Below are 22,015 nucleotides of genomic sequence, written 5' to 3'. Positions count from 1 at the left end.
GTGAATTGAAGGCATTCCTATTGTTGTCTAAGCTACAGGAAAGCGCACTGCTCTAAGCACCAAGAGCTCCCAAAGAACTGTGGGGCCGGAAGCTACCTTTACCTGAGTGTTCTATGCTGGAGGGGCGCTCTCAGAGCAAGGGTGGAAGAAATGGCAGCCTGCAGCTCGGAGTCAACAGGCCTTGTGTTCTGTTCCTTCCCCAGCTCCTCTCGGATTATGCTCCTGCATGCCTTGAATTCCCCCCCTGCCCAGCAGCCCTCCGCTGAGAAAGATAATCAGCGCTCCTCTCCCCACAGCTGAACTCTGGGGTGCTGACACAGCCATCTCCTGTTATTGTAATTAGACACTGAACTAACAGACACTGAAGCCACATGTGCTGATCTGCTTTCCGCCCAAATTAAACAACATAAGGGTGCTCTTAAGAAAATGACCTCAGAGTGCATGTGTCCCCACAGGTACTCTCAAGCTCAAAACGATCCCCACTTCAAATGAGGGGCTGCGTGCTTGCAGCTCTAGGTAGTTCTGACTAGCCTGAAATTTGCTATGCAGAACAGACTGGCTCTAAAAATCACAAAAGATCCACCTGCTTCTAGGGTTGGGCCTCTGCGCCCAGCCTGGCACACACTTCTTCGTACTAAGGTTTTTAGATGCCCACAGGGTGACTTCTTTCTTCTTTGGAAGGCAATCTGGTGGGACCAACTCCTTACCTCCGGCAGTCAGTGGTCTGGCCACTCTGGATATTCTTTGTCCTATCAGCTCTTCTGGATGGCTCCTCAGTATAATCTTTGTCTCATTCTAAGCTTTTATCATTTCTCACCTGCTACTTGGGAGCCTCGTAGCTGGTATCCCAGCATCCTCTGAACACCCATCGACCAAATTCATTTAGTCATGGCTAAATCCATTCGGTTAAAGTCCCAGCTTATTAGAACATCTGAGAAATGTAGGTCTGATGGTTGCAGCTCCTCTCTTACTGTAATGGTCCTGGCAGGAGTGAAGGTATTCTAAAGTGACACTGCCTTTCCCTTCCACTGTTTAATGATGGAGACAAAGTACCAAAAGGAATATGTATTTCCCCAGGAATCTCCCTTGGGTAGAAAGGAAAAGCTGAAGTCCTCATGCCAGCCAAAGCAGAAGCCTGTGTCTGAGGAAAACATTTCATGTAATTCTGACAGCTTGTCAGGACAGGAGATCCTGAAGCTGAGACAGTGACAGCTAGGACGCTGCTCAGTTATGTGCACTCGATACCCTCTATGTAAACCTTAACTTCACACCAGGACCCCGACGATGGACCGAAGGCAGAGCATGAGGGAGTCACTGGACCTTTCTTCCTCTTCCTAGTGTGGTCATATTGAACAAATCTCCTCCTCCTACCTTTTCACTATTACTCTGTCTCTTTAATTGGCTTACTGAGGATGAGTGGCTGACCCTAATTCATTACGGCTTCAGGGCCCAGGCTCGGACCCTAAGAACTCAGGTACCATTTCCATCACTAAACTGATGCTCCATTCCAGAGTGCACACGCCCTGCCTCATGGGCTCTCTTGCAGTCTATTTCTACACACACACACACACACACACATTCCTTTAATCCAGTGGTTCTCAGCCTTCGTAAGGCTGTGACCCTTTAATACAGTTCATGTTGTGGTGCCCCAACCACAAAACTATTTTTATTGCTACTTCACAACTGCAATTTTGCTGTTATAAATCATAACTTATTTCATCTGCAGGATATTTGATATGCAACCCCTGTGAAAAGGTCGCTCAACTCCCAAAGGGGTCGTGACCCAAGCTGCAAACTAATGTTTTAATCAGAAACATCCCTTTCTAGTATTTGCCTGTTAATTCTTTTTCTTTTCTCTTTCTTTTTGGAATACTGGGATGGAATATAGGGCCTGATAAGCATAATGTATGCGTGCCAGGCACATAATCTAAGTTTCACTCCCTCCTGTTTACTTTTTTTTTTTGTTTTGTTGTTTTTTTGTGGACAAGGTTTCTCTGGGTAGTCCTGGTTTCCTGCAACTCGCTCTGTAGACCAGGCTGCTCTTAAACTCAGAGAGATCTGCCTGCTTCTGCCTCCTGAGTGTGGGGAGTAATGGCACGCCCCACTATCATCTGGATCACCTCCTGTCCGCTTTTCAAGGTCACAGTCCAAACACTACTTTCTCTAAAAAGCCTTTGAGCAGTGACCAATCTGTGTCAGGCTTCCGTACAAACTGGGTTTTTCATCTTCATTGCGCTGGCCTCACTGGCCCATCACTGCTTCGAGATTCTCCAGCACTGGCAGGAGAGGAGCCTTCAGAGCTGTGCTCATCACACTCCAAGACTCAGCATAGTGACTCAGCGATCAATATGTCTGAAGGGAGAGAGGCACAGGGGAATGCGCGGAGCCTGCCTCATTTGTCTCCCACTGACGGTTCTCGGCTGTAGGTCCTATACCGTCACTACCCTTCCTTCCAGCTTTTTTGAAGTGTATTATACATTATCCCCAGTTTCCAAGTGTGCTGTAAGCTTAGGCCTTATATTCCCACTTGCTCCCTAAAGTGCTACTATATGTGAGTTTGACTCTTAAGGGATGTTTTCTAGATAAGGAAAAAAAAATACTGACCTTTTAAAATCAGTGTAACCAGCGAGGACACTCTGCAGTGAGGGTTCAAGCCAAAGTCCCAGCGGTGACCTTCGTGGTCCTGCCCGATGCGGCCTCTCTTTGCTATGTCTCTGCTCCACCCCTGGAGCATCCTTATTGGACCGTGAGGACCCGGGACCTGCTCTCATACCAGGTCTCTGCAGAGTGCCAACACACTCCTCTCCCACATGTCTCCGCACCTTCTCAGGGACCCATTCCATGGCCGCCCTCCTGCTATCTCCCGCCTCGACAGTTTCTGCCTTTTTCTCAACAGCATTTACCACCTGGCACACTCTACTGTTTGTTTGCTTATGTTTATGGTTTCTCTGCGTAGCCCTGGATGTCTTGGAACTTGTTCTCCAGATGAGGCTAGCCTCAAGTGCAGAGAATGGCGCCTGCCTCCGCTAGGGTTGAAGGCGTGCGCCAAAACACCCAGCTATCCTGTACATCTGCACTGTTTCTCTCAGTAAAGGTGAATGCCTCGTGAGTAAGTACTTCTGTCTCTATGCCCCTTGATGAATCCTCAACATCTCATTCTTGGTACACAGCAAGAGCTCAGCGACTGATATCACGGTTTCCAGGCTTTCAGAGAACATCCTGAATTACAGCGAAACAGAGGACACACTCTTAAAAACATATGTAAAGGACTCAGGCAGACATTCTCTAAAGAAGATGTATAAAGGCCACTCAGCATATAGAATGCTGGAGAGACGGCTTTCTGCTTTATCAGGAGACCAGAGTTCAGACTCTGGCATCCACATCTCCTGGATCATAAGATCTGTAACTCCAGCTCCAAGTGATCTGATGTCCCCCTTATAACTTCTGTGGGTACCATCACGCACACAAGCATCCAAGGACCACACCAATAAAACCAATAAAAGGTTTAAAATACAGTATCATTATTCAAAACTATAATGAACCACCATTGCACATCCAACTAGGATGCCTGCTACCAAGAAAAAGAAAAATAGTAAGAGCTAGCAAAGAAAAGAAACTGGAACCCTGGGGTGTCCAGGTGGGCTTTGGGAAACAAAACTATGAGTGAATAATTAGGCAGAACTATCATACAATCCAGAATTATACCTACTGCTAGGTAGATACCCGAGAGGAGTGAAGAGAGCACCTGAAGGTGTCTGCATGCAACACCTATATCTGTCACAGATGAGAGATGAACAAAATGAGGGAGATTCTTAAGATGGAAATCTTTCAGAACTGACTTACGCTACGACTGGGATAAGCTCAAAGACTTTATCCTGAATCCTAAAGTAAGATATAAAAAGGCAACCATTGTAGAATCCTTATTTTAGGTACCTAGTGTGGTCAAATTCACAGAAACAGAATGGTGATTGCCAACAGCTCAAGTGGGAATTGGTGTGCATGGTTCTCTCTCTGTAGACCAGGATGGCCTCAAACTCTCAGAGATCCACGTTCCTCTTCTTTGGAGTGCTGAGATTACAGGCCTGAGCCCCCTCCCCCAGCCTCCACGGGCAGCAAAACATCCTTTTGAGAAGCTGAAAATGTTCCACCCCTGGAGCATTGTCCAGGTGGGTAATGGTGGTGCTTGCACAAGTAAGTGAATGTGCCTAATGCCACTGAATTGTACACCTAAAATGCTTAAGATGGTAAACGCTGTGTTACCTACATTTTACTACAATAAAAACAAAGGGCTGAATGCCGCTTTAAACTCGAACAAGGAGCCTGACACAAAAGGAGGTGAATAAAAGGGATCAAAGCCTGGAAATGGAGGGCTAGCTCTGTCCACTTTGTTTGGTTCATCCTTGCTCCCTCCAGGAGCACATAAAGATTAGAAACTAGGAGGCTTCGAACTCCACCCCAAGAACATACTGCCTGTTCTTAGTGTCCCAATGGACATATCTCCTCAGGCTCCACTTGTAGGAGGAGCTGAGCAGTAAGAGAAAATGCACTACCAAGTGGCCTTAGGACAAATGTCCATGTATTCCATTATCGGCAGTGACTCTCAGGTTGTGAGTTCCACCCCTCAATAACTCCAAACTCAAAATAATCCCATTGACTGGGACAAAGAACTATTTAACTCCCCACTCACAAGCGAATAAACACAGAGTTCAGTGAGGCTTACACACAGGGACAGAAGAAGAACTGCCCTTAGGAGACCGAGAACTACCATGTATGAAGGAGTAAAAAGCACTTTTATTTTATGTGTATGAACATGTATATATGCAGTGTCCACAGAGGCCGGAGCAGGGTATCGGCTCCCCTCCCTGGAACTGGAGTTATGGGCAGCTGTGAGCTGCCATGTGGCTCAGGGTCTTCTGCAAGAGCAGCTATCCCTCCAGTCCCATGTTAAACATTTCCAATTAGTGACTGGCTAACATTTTCCCACAGACTAGCACTACATCTCTTACTTCTGACCACTTTCCTTTTGCTGTTTGGCAGTTACAAAAAACAAAGGCTAAAGGAATAAGTGTCTCAGCATCAATGAGCTAGTAAGTCTTAGATGGCTGCAAAGCATACACATTTAACTACCATCATTCTGTCCTCTCCTGTAAGGCCCTAGCTTTGGCTCTTTGGGAAAGGCCTCAGCCCATGCTTCCTTAGGCTGAAACAAGTGCTAAGGAACCCACCAGTCACTGCACTTCCTGCATCTGAACTGATCTTAATACTTCACTATTCTCTGAGCCCAAATGGAACAAGACGCTGTTTTCTAGGCTAGGAAGGAACTCGTAGATCTTTCAAAAGTCTTTTCATTTCATATAAAAATATACTAAAACAAGTAGTCACATTTGGGTCATCCCAATTTCCCCACGGGGAACCTCTCCACAGGCGGAACAACCTGATGCTCCACAGGGCTGGTGACCCTCAACCCCCTTCCTCTCTAACGGCTTCTTTCTGAGGGGCCATCTCCTTCGTTCTCCAGACACTGGAGACAGGGGATGTACCCTGTGGCTTGACAACAGGAGGGCTTTCGATCTGCCAGGCCATCCCATAGGCTGCAAGGGCTTTCAGCCAACTGAAACAAATACTAAGCTGGAAGATGAATGCCGGGAACAGGCTCCAACTGGCCAAGTACAACGGACAGGGAAGGGGAAGCCAGGGTCACAGCACGGCGGGGCTCCGAGCAAACAGCTAGAGTCTTCTCCTCCTCTCGAGAGGTTTTTCAGGCCGTTTCCTCCACAAACAAAATCAGCTTCTTTGAAACCACCAGGGATTATATATATCGGCTCCTAAAACAAAACTATTTAAAGTGGTAGTGTTGTGTCTACTTTGTTACACACACACACACACTCACACACACACCAAGAAACCCAAACACCAGCTCACCCAACATGTACACCTGCAGTGTGGAGTGTGTGACAATCCCTACGGACTCGCTGTGTCACTGAACCGCAGACTAGCTTTTCCCACATTCATTCTCACCCCCACTACGCCCTAGCTGCCCTGGAACTCGCTCTGTAGACCAGGCTGGCCTTGAACTCACAGAGCTCCTCCCGCCTCCACCTCCTGAGTGCTGGAATCAAAGGTGTGGACCAGCACCACCAGGCTGGCCCTGGCATCTTCCAGCAGGGCCTGGAGCATGCGAACACCAAGGCAGGGACAGTGCTTACAGCGTTCTCCTTCAACTGCAGTCCTTCCCCGTTGGGAAGGGATGATCTCCGCTTGGAGTTTCGGTTTGGGGTAGAAGTGATGGCCCCCACTTTCTTCTTCACCGTGAGCACCTCACAGCTTGCTTGGTCCTCATTGTGCGTGCTCTTTCCGGCGTTGATAACCCTGGAGAAGAAGCCAGAGAAAGCCGATCAGATGGCGGTTTCTAGGAAGCTCACTGCCTGGTCTCTGTCTCAAGGGTCAGCCAAGGAGACTGCACAGCTGATATTAAACTGCTTGACTCAGGGGACCTGCGGTCTCCGCATCTCATGTCCTGAATAAACAACTGCATTAGCACCCCTGTCACCCTCATTGAGGGAGTTATTCCGAGCGCAGCTCACCTCTGCAGGTGTCTGTCGGATGTGGCAACCCCATGGTGGCCCTCTAGTCAAAGCACATGGAGCAGCCACTCCTTTAGGGTAGTCTGGAGGCTGTTTGGTAATTACAACACAGACAGGGTGGCTCAGAGAATTCTGTTCCATTTTCCCAAGTGATAAAGAGCAAAGTCACCATCCATCTTATCAGAGAACATGGCAGCAATTTACATCACATGGTGAAGTCCAAGAGAAGAGAGAACCGTATCTCACCGTGTGTGGCCCCTCCATTTACACATAAGTGTCTAGATCAAAGGTGTGCCTGCCGTCAGAGCACATTTAGCTCCATTTCTTATTCTGAAGAATGACAATCAATCACTCCTCTCTGCAATTTGACTTGGACAATGAAGACATACTATAAAGTGCCATGGCATGTGGGCAAGGCTTTGGTCTAGTTTCTAATGTGAGAAGGATCAGAGTCTTTCAGGAAAACGTGCTCCACCATTCCGGTGCCACTGCCTAGGTGCAGGTTCCTATATTTTATATCTTTTGAGTGGGCATGCAGGTATGCACTCACTCACACTAGGTGGGGCTGTATCTGAGGCTCAGGACAGACAGGTTCAATAGATGCATGCTTCTCAGGTCTGCCCCTGGAGAAACAAGCCAGGAGGGTAGGAGAATGAGGCGGGGAAAAAACTGTTCTCCTCAGTCAACCGCTGGCCAAGCAGCATGCTTGCAGTGTAGTATTTACTGAAAGACAATGCTATCCTGCCACGTTTTCCCAAAACGGCACCTTTCCCAGACAAGGCTGAAGATGGTCCAGCCGGGAAGCCAGCTGAAGATGACAGTTCCCTCACAGCACCATTTGGGAAAAGTCTCAGTTCCCAGAACTTGGCGCCCCTCTGCCATTAGGTCCTAACCTTGCGCTGTAGCTGTCCTTTGTCACTTTGCTTTAAAACAGTAACAGCAAAAGCCTTGCAGATCTTCAATAGCTCCCTGCAAGGCTGACTCATTGGCCATTCCTGGCTTCCAGGAGTCCATAAAACTACTATAATTACTTAAATAATGAAATTGAAATCAGTCTCCAATCTTCCCTTACAGGCATTATTTCTGAAGCTGACCTGGTTTTGCTAAGAGGTCCCCAAACCCTTGTGTTATACACAAGAGATCTAGGACCCTGGACTGCCACAACCAATACAAGGTCACACAGCTAAATATACAGCTGAGCTGTGAACACACTTGTGAGTCCTGAGCTCGCTCCTTGGCCTTGGCTCTCAGGCTGTTATTTTCCTATTGTGCATCTATTCCTGGAGACACATGGTTCAGAGGTCCGCACTGCACTGACTCATCAGAGCAGGGGAGCTGTGAAAGAACAATTATGGGTGACCTTACTTTGCCATTTCATGTTGAGTCAGCTTGTGAATAACCCAGTGAAATGCTAAAAAGTCAGAAATGTCAATCTGGTGAGCAGGCTGTAATACTGTCCTGGTCAGACAGTTCTGTATTGCCCAGGTGGTAAAACACTGACCACACAACACAACCAACCAAAACAACCCCAAACCCCAGAAACAAGACAAAAAAACATCCAACCAACCAACCAAAAAAAAAAAAAAAATCCAACGAACCAACCAAACAACCAAAAAACCAAGGACCCTCCCCCCCTTTCTTTCTTTAAAAGATTAAAAACAACAACAACAGCTTTGTTCTAGTGTACGAGCATTTTGCCTACATTTGGTGTACCAGGTGCATGAAGAGGCCAGAAGAGGGCATCAGATCCCGTGGAACTAGAATCTTACACAGTTGTGTCACCGCCCAACCCCATGTGTGCCAGGAACTGAAGCTGGGACCTCTGGAAGAACAGTCTCCAGCTCACCTGCTCTCTGGCATCGTTGGGGATGGATCCCAGGCCCACATGTGTCTCCACTGCATTCCACCTCCAGCCCTGCCTTTCCTCCTTCCCATCATTTCACCTTCAATATCTCACACAGGGTTAGTAGAAATACTTGATTCTTTTTCTATTTACTCTGGTCCTAAAAATTTCAATGTCTAGCAACTTAAACACTGTATTTTATTCCTCAAAGGCAAATGTATACCTGTCAAGTAAAAAGGGAATTAGATTCCACTAAAATAGTGGTTTCAACCATTTTAATGCTGCCGACCCTTTAATACAGAGCCTCATGTTGTGGTGACCCCAAAACATAACATTATTTTGTTGCTACACTATAACTGTAATTTTGCTACTGTTATGAGTAGTAATATAAGTATCTGATATGCCAAAGGGGTCGCGACCCACAAGGAAAAAAAAACAAGTAAATGGAGAAACTCTTGGTTTCCCAAGCCTAGAACAGCTTGTGTTAGCTGCAAGTTCCTGAACACATGAAGTCAGCCTTTGCCTTCTGCCCTGAATAAGGTCAGCACACACTGGAGGTCAAAAAGCACATTCCTTGTCTGCACAATACACTTATTTTGAATACTTGAAAACAGAATGCTAGTGGGCAGTAAACCATCTTAATTTTGGTGGTGGTGTTTTCCAATCTCCTACAGAGAAGGCAACCATCATCCCTGAAACTAACCTGCATGCAATGAACCTCAGCTGTCAGGAGCGAGGGCTTCTCCCAGAAACAGGCACAGAACAGGTAGTACTGAATGAATGCGGGAGTGGGGGGAGAGAGACCGCTCCCGCTTGCTCACTTCCTGGTGAGGAGAATGGCGTATCTGTTGAGATCTGTCTTTGTGCCAGAGAGCCGTAGGCACTTCACTTGGAGTGATCACCCCTTTGCGTCCTCTGGGCAACTCCGAGAACCTCTCAGAGAGGGCAGCTCGGTCAACGAGGGGCAGAGAGCAAGGAAGTAGCTGCCATGTACACCTCATGTCCTCAGCTGCTTTTCATGCATTAAATTCTGAGTCGCCAGGGTATGTGTTAAGGGATTTCACTTAAAGAACTGGGAAATTTTTAAGTTAGAACTTACATTCAAAGGAAAAGAAAAAAGAAAGAAAGAAAGAAAGAAAGAAAAAGGATGAAGGAGAATTACTATCTGTTCAATACGTAAAGTTTACAACCGCTTTTTTTTTTTAAGCATGTAGAAGAACAACATAATAGCTGCAATATCAGAGTTTGTTTTTAAAGGAAGTATGAAGCCCTAGGTGGTTTAAACTAAAAAAAAAAAAAAAAAAAAAAAATTACATCAAATGATTACACTTCTCAGCAGGCAGTAATTCCACTGGTTAAGATATTTTGTATAGGACATCAGGTGAACCGAGATAGATATATTGCTGATTCATATATAATTGAGAGGTGGACTGAAAATTGCTGTCTGGGGAAAATGAATCATTTATGGGAGATCAAATATAGCTGCCTGTTTGGAACATTCTCCTCTCTAGGTAACCTCCAGGCCTGCATTTGGTGAGGCTCTCTGCAGTGAGGACTGACTGCCCAGACAGGCTACAGCGGGAGGAACATTTAATCGCCTGATAACAGCCCTCAGCAAAACAGGGGAAATGGTGAATGGGAAGGACACCCATCAGGATTGACAGTCCCCTAAACAGCCACCCAAGAGCAGGACAGGGAAGAGAAGCCCACTCCATCCCTGCAGTCAACAGCAACCATATATCACAGAAGGAAAAAGCACAGTAAGAAAGCTTCGGAGGCAGAGGCTCCCAGCCGAACTTTGGACAGAGTGCAAGGAATTTTATGAAAGAAGGGGGAGATAGAAAGACCTGAAGGGGACAGGAGATCCAAAAGGAGACCAACAGTGCCAAAAAAAACTGGGCCCTGGGGGCCCTGCAGAGACTAATACCCCAACCAAGGATCATGCATGGAGAGGACCTAAAACCTCTGCTCAGATATAGCCCACAGACTCAGTCTCCAAGTGGGTTCCCTAGTAAGGGGAACAGGGGCTGTCTGTGGCATGAAATCAGTAGCAGGCTCTCTGATCACCTTCCCCTGGGGTAGGAGGTGCATCCTTGCAAGGCCACAGAGGAAAATAATGCATGTTAGTATTCAGGCAGCCTGCTTCTGGGTTGCCTAGCAACCTACGATGTCCTCATGTAGCCACACCTGGCAGGCGTGGTTCAGTTGCTCCATAAAGGATCAGCCCCCCCACTTAATCACTTTCTTGCCCACTTGCTCTCTCACTCTTCTGCTTTCTCCCCTTTCTCTGCTGGGGCACTCCCTCCATTCCCCCTATCATGTCTCGCTCTCTCCTTTGCTCTCTTCATCTCCATCTAACAAACCTCTTTCATATAAAATCTGTTATGTGCATCATCATTTCATTGGTCATAACATTGGTTTGTTGACCAGGAAGGGCTCTCCTGGTAACACCTGGTCTGGTCGTGCCAGGACCCTTTTAATTTGACCATGATGCCTGCAACAGATTTCTCTTCTGATCCACCTATCCATAACCACCACTCAACCAGCTCTGCCTTAAAACCTACACTGTCTGTCAACTGCCCTGTCCTTACCGTGCACACCTGTCCCTTTCCTTACAGCTGCTCAGACTTGGCGTCCTGCCATGTGGTCCAAGCACTGGAGACACAACGGACACTCACACTGCGCCAAAATCGGCTTGGGGAAACTAAAACACTCAAGCCAGACGCTGAAACTGCCACTTCATACACAGTCACAGCCTGCTTCTACCCTATTGCTGTTAGGTAGGCAATTGTTGGGGACCCTGTGCACAGATGGCTTTAGATTGTGCTGCTGCCTCAGGCCCCACGGGTGAAGATTTAATCTCCCACCAAACGCCTGCTGTGAGAGGCTGGCTTGCAGAGAAGGGCTTTCAGTTGTGCAGACTTCGATCAGCTGTGCCACGAGTGTGCAGAGGGTTTCAAACCAGGCCAGGACAGCCATCCCAGCAGCAAGCACCTGGTCTCCCTGTGCTGCTATGGCCACGCACTGTACATGGCTAGCCACCATGTTGATTCTGGGATAAGGAGGATGGAGACACGGCTTCACTGCCATCTCCACTAAGGCCAAGCACATGGTTTCACCACCATCTTAACTTAGGGCAATCAAGGGCAGTCACATGATTGGCAGCCATCTTGGTTATTAAAAACAAAAACAAAAACAAAAACACTGTAGTTTCTCCCACTGTCACACTGTTTTCGGAGCTGCAAAACTGCAGTCTCTTGTAGACCCTAAAAGGCCACTGTGCCCCTTCTTACCTCTATTCTAAAGCTGCCTATCTGCCCCTATCCTTTCCTGGGGATAAGATTCCCTCTAGGAGAACTTACTGCTGATAAAGCCCTGATACCAGGCACCAAGGTTCTCAGGCTTAGCCAGGCTAAGCCCACGATCTGCCGAGCTATTTGGTTGACAAACCACTAGCCACATGGTCCATTTCCATTTCCCTTTCTCATTCACAGGAACAGCTTCCTTATATTCTCTCCTCTTATGGAAACCTCTGGCTTCTACACCTATATTTGCCCTACTCAAATGTCAAATATCCAGTAACTCTTAAGTGTGATCCGTGAAGCAAAAGACAATTCCCTATTTCTCTTTTCTCAAAATCTTGTTTGTTTTTATCTGCCTGCTATCTCACTAAATATACTCTTTGGTTCTTTTAGACTAGGACAGTAACAAGTCTCATTTTAAATTGGTATGGATTTTCATGAACTGTAAAGTTACATTTTACAATATATATGATTCAACTCTGGTTCAAACTAATTTTTATGTAATGCTAAAATTTCAAAGTTATAAAGGTCTATTCAAATTAAGCTAATTTAATATGTATGTCTAACTGCCTATGTCCTTATCAATTCCTAAATTAATAAATGCTGTTTCTCCCTTCATGATCTGCCTATGATCCAGATTCACCACCAGGCTTCCTGGCTAATAAGTTTGCTATAATAAATTCAAGTGTAATTTTAAAATTGGTTTATACTGTCATACTATATTTTTAGTTTTAAAACTCATAACTCAGGGGCTACTATGTACAAATTTTTACCAATACTCTAAATTAAGATCTATTAATTTTAGAGGCATTTATGTTAAAACTTAATCACTGTGCTATATCTTCATTATCAAAAGGTTAAAATGTTTGGTCTTGTTTTCTAAAAATGGTAGTATTATTATTCTATAGTATAAGCTATAAACTTTTTATGTACTAAATCATACAGAAAACTGTTACGCTCTCACTTTAATGGACTGTATTTATAACTTTTAAGGCTCCAACTTAACATGGACAAAACCAAAAGTCTTAATACTTAATGGTTAACGAATGCAAGTTAATAGTCAGTCATCTAAACATAATGAAATCTATACACCTAAAGAAGATAAACAAGAAAGAGGACGTGGGGTAAGATGATCAATCCTCACTTAGAAAGACAAATGGGATATGCATTGGATATAGGAGAAAACAAGTAACAGGACACGAGCCTACCGCAGAGGGCCCCTGAGAGACTCTACCTAGCAGTGTATTAAAACAGATACTAAGCCTCATAACCAAACCTTCGGCAGAGTGCAGGGAAACATATGAAAGAAGGGGGAGTTAGTATGATGTGGAAAGGATAGGAGCTCCACAAGGACCAAATATATCTGGACACAGGGGTCTTTTCTCAGACTGACACTCCACCAAGGACCATGTATGGATATAACCTAGAATCTCTGTGCAGATGAAGCCCATGGTAGCTCAGTAACCAACTGGTTTCCCATAGGAAGGGGAACAGGGACTATTTCTGACAGGAACTCAATGGCAGGCTCTTTGACCTCCCCACCCCCTAAGGGAGGAGCAGTCCTTTTAGGCCACAGAGGAGGACATTGCAGCCAGTCCTGAAGATACCTGATAAAACAGGGTCAGATGAAGGGGGAGGAGGTCCTCCCCTATCAGTGGACTTGGAAAGGGGCAGGGAGGAGATCAGGGAGGGAGGGAGGGTTTGGGAGGGAATGAAGGAGCGGGACACAGAGTTAATAAAATGTAACTAATAATAAAAAATAAAAAAATAGTCATCTCATAGATGATCAAATCCTCTAACATGTCCAAAAATATATTTATAGTCCTACAGATGCAGACATGGTCTCACTGCCATCTATAATATACAGCTGATGATGGTCCCTGAGTCACCATACAGGAGTTGGTAAAAACAATAAGAGAGGAGCCTTCCCAACCGGCTCATCTACAGCACAAAAACTAGGCTCCAGACCTCAGCTGCTGCTCTGAGGCTGTTGGCATTCCCGCACAGAAAACAAGAGGTCTGCAGTGCCCCACCCTGCCGGGGAACAGCCAAAAGTCAACTCCACCAGGTGACTGTTTCACATGCAGCCAAAGGGGATGCTGGTCTCCCAGCTGCCTCAACAAGCCATGGCTGCCTGCCGGCAGACTGGCCTCTGGAAGTCAAAATGCTCCCATGCAGGCAGGCTTGTCCTCTGTCCCCAGCCTTGGAGGCTCAACCTGCACAAGAGTCACAGACATCTCTAGCCTTCAAGCTCCTTGGCCTGGTTGAGGACAAATGGCTCCCAGATTCAGTGACTTCCACAACCCTGGCCTAGCCCAGAGTCACTTCGGGTCTGTTTTGGCCTCACACTTGGGCCCCACAGACATGTTGCCAACGTGTTGGGAGACTTCAGATGCCTTCTCAGTTCTCTTCATATGCAGGAGACCAGGCCTTAAGCCTGGGTCCTAGAGTTGCTATTGTCAAGCCTAGACATAATAAGCCTTGTTGCCAGACTCAAGAAACAGGCCTCAGATGTAACCTTTTACCATCCCTTTAGCTAAAGGACAATAAATGTTCACAGCAGTCTCACCTGTGTCTCATGGTAAATAACTAGATACAAAGGCCTAAGAAAATGTTGTTTGTGGGTCTAAGAAAGTGTTTTAAGGTTAGTAAACACAAGTTATAAATGTCTGAGGATCTAAGAAAGTGTTGTAAGGCTGGTAAACACAAATTATAAAAGTCTCAAGGTCTAAGGTGATTTAAGGTATCCTAAATAGGTAAAAATGTTTAATTTTCCTCTTGTTGCTATGCTACTGTTATATTGACTGTCCAGAGCTTTGATCTTTATCAATAGAGCTCTGATTTATTAATCTAACTCTAATACAAAACATTCCATTAAACCACCCACTATCATGGTTCCAAGCTCAAGGTCTTAAATCTCCTTTAAAGTTCCATTATGTGTACTTGTACTAAAGGTTAAAATCAAGTGAGTTTTTGTCCCTTCTACTTCACGAAAGGCTTCTGCCTTTTCAGAGCTCACCTTAAAGAATGCTTATACTGTTAACACAAATGTGTCTGTCTATGGTCTTTTCTACAATGTATATTTCAGTGTAGATTACAATTGTGATGCTAACATGTCTAAAGTTTTATTTCCTTTGTAAAACTTAAAAGTAATTCTTGTAAGCTGCAGGAAATCCACCTGAATCCACCTCTCAGGTCAACTGGGCTCCAGATAAGTACTGTACCTTACTGCCTATCTCAGAGGGTGGAATTCCTCCCCTCTCCCTGGTTTTGGGACTTCCCCTTCCTGGCTACTTGATTGCTACATTCCTACATCCAACACCAGCCAATCGGTGAGTCTTCACCTCTGGTTGGCACAAACACTTCCTACTGCTCTCGCCAACCAACATCCAAACCCTTCATCTAGGATCTCCTTCTCCTGGATAAGATTTTCCCTCTACTGGCACGGTTTCTCTCCCTCCCCCTCTTGCTCGTCTATGAAATCCTAGCTAGGTAAACCATGTCTGCTATGGGCAACTGTGCCCTGGGTCTCTGGCAAACGTTGACGAGCTGTTAGAACAGACTGCACCAATTACTGAGTCAAACCTTGCTCTTGGGATGCCTTGACATGTCACTGACTCTTACCTGCCCAATGGATATAGTCCATCTGTCTCCAGATTCTCTGGGATGTCTTCTGGAGAATTTCAGGTTTCTACACCTACCACCTGCTTTAAGGGCCTCTAAGATTATACAATTCTGTAACCAAACTTGGCCTCAATTTCCCTAGATGACAGATCCAAAGCAAAGCCTTTTTAATTACTGCCAGTGATTGGGTAAATGGAGGTTCCTCAAGTAAATGGAGGTTCCCATGTTCAAATCTCTTTGATCCAAACCTTCCACCTCTGTTCACTCTCCCAAAAGTTTTAAATGTACACCTAAAGAAATTTCCCCATAACCTACTTAACTTTGTCTTCTGCATATATATGTGTGTGTGTGTGTATATATATATATATATATATATATATATATATATATATATTTCAGTATCCTGCCAGACCCACGTGTTTCCTATATCCGCAATATCGCCAAAGCAGCTACCACAGGTGTTCCAGTCTGACCTCACAGACTTCCGTCAAGCTGGACCTGCACTTTCCCTCCCAGCCATGATGTTCTTACAGACCCTGGACAGCATCGAAACAGCCTGTTCTTCCTGGACTTGGCCAGCCTTTCAGCCCTTTGACCTCCCCACAGCGCCTCCAGTGTCAGCAGGAAGTAGCCAGAAGAGAATCTATGCCCATTATTCACTTATTATTAACAAAAGGCTGAAATGGTGTGATGCAGGCCCAGGACAAGTAGCTCCAAGTTCTCCCAGCATTCCTCAATCCCTACCTGCTGCCTTGCGTGGCTGGCAACTCTTCATTGGCAACCCTCTACCCTGAACTTTCCAGGGCAGGGGCTTCCTCTCCTCCTCTTGACCATGTAATCTGGACATTTTGTTGCCATTTTTTTCCCTCTCTCTCTTCCCTCCTTGCATGGCAACTAAGAGCTGCTTCCAAAGAACCTAAATTTGTATACTTTGACTTGCCTTACATGAGGAGCCCAAGCGCCTCAATTTTTAATTATAGAATTATAATTAAATAACTATAGAATAAGGGAGAAATGTTAGTATTTAGGCAGCCTGCTTCTGGGTTGCATAGCAACCTATTACATCATCATGTGTCACTCGCCAGGTAGCCACACCTGGCAGGCGTGGGTCAGTTGCTCCATAAAAGGATCAACCCACCACTCTTGTCTTTCTTGCTCTCTTGCCCTCTTACTCTCTCACTCTCCTGCTGTCTCTCCTTTCTCTGTTGGGCAGTCCTTCCCTTCCCCCTATCATGTCTTGTTCTCACCTTCTCTCCCTCTCTTCATCTCCATCTAATAAACCTCTTTCATAAAATATGTTGTGCGCATCATCAATTTCATTGGCCTAACAATGCAACCAGTCCTGATAAGACCTGTTAAGCTAGGGTCAGAGGGAAGGGGAGGAGGTCCTCCCCTATCAGTGGACTGAGGGAGGGAGTTTAGGGGGAGAAGAGGGAGGGATGGCCAGTGGGATTGGGAAGAGAGGAGTGAGGGGGAACAGCTGGGATACAAAGTGAATAAATTGTAATAAATAATACATAAAAAATTTAAAAGTGAAAGAAAGCTTCTGCCATGTTCGGCTTCTGCACTTCAGAAGGTGAAGCACAGGTTGAGAAGAAGCAGCCTGGGGAAGGCAGAATGCATACGCGGTGGTAGATCTCTTAATGATCCATCTGGTAGGAGCGGACAATCATGGGTTTCCAAACCAACATCCATCCTATGGATGAGCTACAATTAAACAAAAACAAAACTTGTCTACAAAGTAGAGTTTTCTTTAAAAAAGTAGTTTGTAGCCTATATTTAAAATTTGGGATATTTACATTAAAATGATCCTATTCCAGCTTCTCTTGACAAAGACTGTGTCTGCCTGCGTGCAGTCACACAGTATGTAACCACAGTTGGGCAACCCTGAGAGGCTGTTCCCAAGAGAGTGGGTAAGTCCTTGCTAGTTTATTACTGACCTTCCTGTGTTGACCTCTGCCTCTTAGACTAACAGCCTGGTCCCGTGGACATCTGAATCTGCAATCCTGATGTCATAGCCCAGGACTAGATGAGGAGAGGAAAATGATTAGACATGGACACAGTGATTGGAACTGCAAATATTTCCTGCAGGGCCAGGGTGATAGCTCAGCTGAGAAAGTGTTTACCTTGTAAGTACAAGAACATGAGCTGTATCCCTAAAGCCCATACACAAACAGCCACAACTGGTGGTGCACACCTTTGATCCCTTGAGAGGCAGGCAGATCTCTATGAGTTCGAGGACTAGGCCTTGTCTCAAAAAGTAATGTGATGGTGCCTGAGAACCTTTGTGAGATAAATTATAAAAAAAACCAAACCAAAACAAAACTGGACCTTGAAACTAATAAAATGTGAGCCCAAAAGATAAAGACCTGTAATCTCAACAGATATCAAGTGGTACACATTACCCTGGCTTGTTTTTCTGTCGCTGCTCTGTAACAAGGTCGAAAGGCAACCTGGGCGCGGGGAGGTTTTGTTTCCCCTGAGTGTTACAGACCATCATTCAGGGAAACCAGTGCAAGAACTCAAGGCAGGAGCCTGGAGGCAGGAACAGAAGCAGAGACTACTGAACAACAGTACTGGGTTCTCAACCTGCCCAGGCCCAACTGCCTAAGGTTGGCACTGCCCACAGTGGACTGGGCCGTCTTATATCAACCAGCAATAAAGAACATGCCCCCCAGACATGTCCTGATGGAGCCGATTCTTCCCCGGAGATTCTGTCTTCCCAGGAGCGTCTAGGGTTGTGTTAAATGACAAGGACCAGCACATCCCTCTCTACCCCTCCAGCTCCTACTATCTGGGATTAAACTCAGGGTTGGCCACGCTAGCAGCCACTTTATCAATGAGCTACATACAGCCCCAGCTGAGAAATAAGCAATTCCTCTTGAAATAATTATTTTGAATATCATCATGAAAAGTACTAGGTTTCACTTTGGCATTTCTGTCACTAGCAACATGTGTTATTCTGAAGTTTACGTTGATATTACAGTAGTCACTGCAGTGTTTTGTTTGGCTATTATTTTTTTAAATACTAAGGATTGAACCTAGGGTGTGAAGCATGGGGGAGGGGCAGTCAAGTGCTTGCCCAATGAAACTCATACAATCCCAGCTATGATAGCAGGTTCAGCAATTTTCCTGTTTTTTTATTGATATGCTCCCCTCCTCCTCACCATCCTGCCCCTCCCTCACTCCTCCACAGCCACCCGTTCTCATGCCACATCATCCCACTGCCTTCCTCTCTTCCCCCAGCACCTTTCTCCTGCTCCGTGTTGTCCATCCTAGTTTCACAACTCACGCCCACACTGTTGCATACATAATGGGCATCACAGCTAGGAACTATTCATGAGCAAGAATATAGTCTGTGTCACTCCACCTAATAAACTTTCCAGATCCATCCACTTTCCTCAAATTTCATCATTTTGTTTTCCTTCATAGCCAAGTATGACCCAACATTTTAATTATTCATCCATCTGTTGATGGACACCAGGGCTGATTCTATTTTCTTGTTACTGTGAAAAATTCTGTAACACACACAGATGCCTGAGTAATTTTGTGGTATGATATAGGCTCCACAGTGATATGGCTAGCTCATGACTTTGTTCCATTTCTAATGTTTTGAGGAACCTTCATACTGATTTTTAACCATGGCTTCACCAGCAGTAGGGAAGAAATCCTCTTTCCCCATCTCCTTACCATAATTTTTTTTTTCAAATTGGAATATCGTTCAAAAATCCCACATACAACCTTGGATAAATCTTGTTTGTTGTTAGCCTTGCTGTTGAATAAAGAATTAACTAGCTGGATTTTCGCTATTTTCCTTATAAATATTACACAAAAAAATAGGGAGGCAAGTGCCATGCAGTGTTATTTGGCAGCGAGAAGGCTTGAATTAGTTATCTTGCAGGAGTTCTCCCCTCAAAAAACTAACCAGGTCTGACCCTGCTTAGCTTCCAAGATCAGATAAGATGAAATGTGTTCAAGGCTTTTGGCTTGGATATTTTTTAATTTAATTTAATTTTATTAATTATACTTTATTCACTTTGTATCCCCCCATAAGCCCCTCCCTCCTCCCCTCCCAGTCCCACCCTCCCTTCCCCTTCTTCACGCATGCCACTCCCCAAGTCCACTGATAAGGGAGGTCCTCCTCTCCTTCCTTCTGATCTTAGTCTCTCAGATCACATCAGGAGTGGATGCATTGTTCTCTTCTGTGGCCTGGTAAGGCTGCTCCCCCCTCAGGGGGAGGTGATCAAAGAGCAGGCCAATCAGATTATGTCAGAGGCAGTCCCTCTTCCCATTACTATGGAACCCACTTGGACACTAAACTGCCATGGGCTACATCTGTGCAGGGGTTCTAGGTCATCTCCATGCCTGGTACTTGGTTGGAGTATCAGTCTCTGGGAAGACCCCTGTGTTCAAATTTTCTGGTTCTGTTGCTCTCCTTGTGGGGTTTCTGTCCTCACCAGATCTTACTATTTCCCACTGGCTTGGATTTCTTAATCCTTGCTTCAGAAAATAACTTTAATGAGCTGGGGAGATGGCTCAGTTGGTGAAGTACTTGTTGGGTAAACAGCGGGGAAGTTTGGATCCCAGGAATTTTTGATTCCAGGACTCAGGAGGTGCAGATGGATAGGGTAGGTGTGGAGAGGTGGGGAGCTGGGGAGGTAACATCAGAGGATTGCTGGCCAGCAAGTCTTGCCTAACCACCAAGATCTAAGCCCGAGGGAGATTTTTATCTTAAAAAAAAAAAAAAAAAAAGGCAAACAGATAGTTTCTAAGGCAGGACACCAGAGGTTGACCACTGGCTTGTTGCTGCATGTGTGCTTCGTGGGTGTGCATGTCTATGTATACAGGGCACACCAGCTACACACAGAGCATATCGCAGCAGTGGCCAGGCCCTGATGGAAAGCTGTGAGGCGGTTTGATATAAAAAGTAAACTCAGGGGGGCTGGAGAGTTGACTCAGAGGTTAAGAGCACTGGCTGTTCTTCTAAAGGTCCAGAGTTCAATTCCCAGAAACCACATGGTGGTTCATAACCATATATAGTGGAATCTGATTTCCTCTTCTGGTGTACATGAAAACAGAGCACTCATGTACATAAAATACATAAAATTTTAAAAAAGCTCGGAGAAGGGGGAGGGAGGGTGGGACGAGGAGGGGAGGAGGGAGGTGTTTACGGGAGGATACAAAGTGAATAAAGTGTAATTAATAAAAATTAAAATAAAAAAGTAAACTCAGAGGTAATGGAGACACACAGTCTCGGTTTGAGTCCCAGCCTGTCACTGGGCGACCTTCAGCAAGTTCCTTTCCCTAGTTCCCATGCCTCAGTTTCTCACGAGTTTCGTGGAGAAGAAACAACAGTGCTTCCCACACACGGAAGCTGCTAGAAAGCAGCTACTTTAAAACGCCTTTATGGAACGTCTCTTTTAAAACTTACATCCTTAGATGTAAGAAGAGTGCTGTCAACACTCAATGGATCAGTGTCAGACATGAAATAACGCAGGAGGAAAGACCTTGTCCAACAGGCCATTCTGACGTCTCCTCACAGTAACTGTCGTTTTATTTATTTATATTTTTATTTATTATAATTTATTAACTTTGTATCCCAGCTATAGCCCCCTCCCTTGTCCCCTCCCAATCCCACCCTCCCTTCCTCTTCTCCCCCTATGCCCCTCCCCAAGTCCACTGATAGGAGAGGTCTTCCCCTCCTTCCTTCTTTTCTTACTCTATCAGGTCTCATCAGGACTGGCTGCATCCTCTTCCTCTGTGGCCTGCTCACCCTTCAGCCAGAGGTGATCAAAGAGCCAGCCACTGAGTTCATGTCAGAGACAGTCCCTGTTCCCCTTACTAGGCAACCCATTTGGAGACTAAGCTGCCAAGGGCTACATCTGTGCAGAGGTTCTAGGTTATCTCCATGCATGGTCCTTGTTTGGAGGATCAGTCTCAGAAAAGATACTTGGGCCCAGATTTCTTGGTTTTGTTCCTCCTTGTGGAGTTCCCATCCCCTCCAGGTCTTTCTATCTCCCCATTCTTTCATAGGATTTCCTGTACTCTGCCCAAAGTTTGGCTCTGAATCTCAGCATCTGCTTCAATACCCTGCTAGGTAGAGTCTTTCAGAGGCCCTCTGTAGTGGCTCCTGTCATTTTTAAAGTAATATATTGTGTTCACCCAAGTGATGCTCTTGAGGTGGGCTGCTCAGTAGCCAGTGGAACCCAGGGAGCTAGAGGAGGACTAGTGACTGTCACTGGGATCTGCAGTGGTCCAAACACTTTATCAAAACCAACAGCTGTACTTCGGCAAAGCGTGCTGGGAGAGCAGTGGCTAATTTCCTCCTCAGGATTTTAGTCTCTGCTTTCTGTTGTTTAAAAACACCACAACCAAAAGTAATGTGCCTTGGAAAAATCTTCACGCCTGCATTTTAACTAACTGTGGGACAAAGTTTCATGCTCTGTTTCAGGTTAGAATCCTAAACAGCATGCTCCACAGCCCTCTGGAAAGGGTTCTGATCTGATTGGACATCTTTAGCTCTATCCACAGACCCAGGGAAAAGCTCAGTTATCAATCCAATTCTCCTCAGCGGACAAGGGGAAGAACAGGACACTTTAAACCTGGAGGCCTCAGAGAGGCATCCTACGTTCCATTTTAGACAAACTGATCTCTGTAGTCTC

At 45.6% G+C, this 22,015-nt stretch overlaps 1 protein-coding gene across 1 annotated transcript in view; it reads right to left on the bottom strand.

Annotated features, from left to right (window-relative positions):
* Ppm1h (protein phosphatase, Mg2+/Mn2+ dependent 1H) overlaps positions 1–22,015 on the bottom strand; it is a 166,844-nt gene that overhangs the window by 56,406 nt on the left and 88,423 nt on the right. The window contains exon 2 of the mRNA XM_055612004.1: positions 6,207–6,369. Coding sequence (XP_055467979.1) covers positions 6,207–6,369 — 163 coding nt within the window. The remainder of the gene's footprint in view (positions 1–6,206; positions 6,370–22,015) is intronic.

The sequence above is a fragment of the Psammomys obesus genome, unplaced genomic scaffold (assembly GCF_907164565.1).
Source record: "Psammomys obesus unplaced genomic scaffold, mPsaObe1.curated_primary_1811, whole genome shotgun sequence".
Lineage (NCBI taxonomy): Eukaryota > Metazoa > Chordata > Mammalia > Rodentia > Muridae > Psammomys > Psammomys obesus.
The sequence above is the reverse complement of the archived record's forward strand: the minus strand, read 5'-3'. Positions and strand labels throughout refer to the sequence as shown.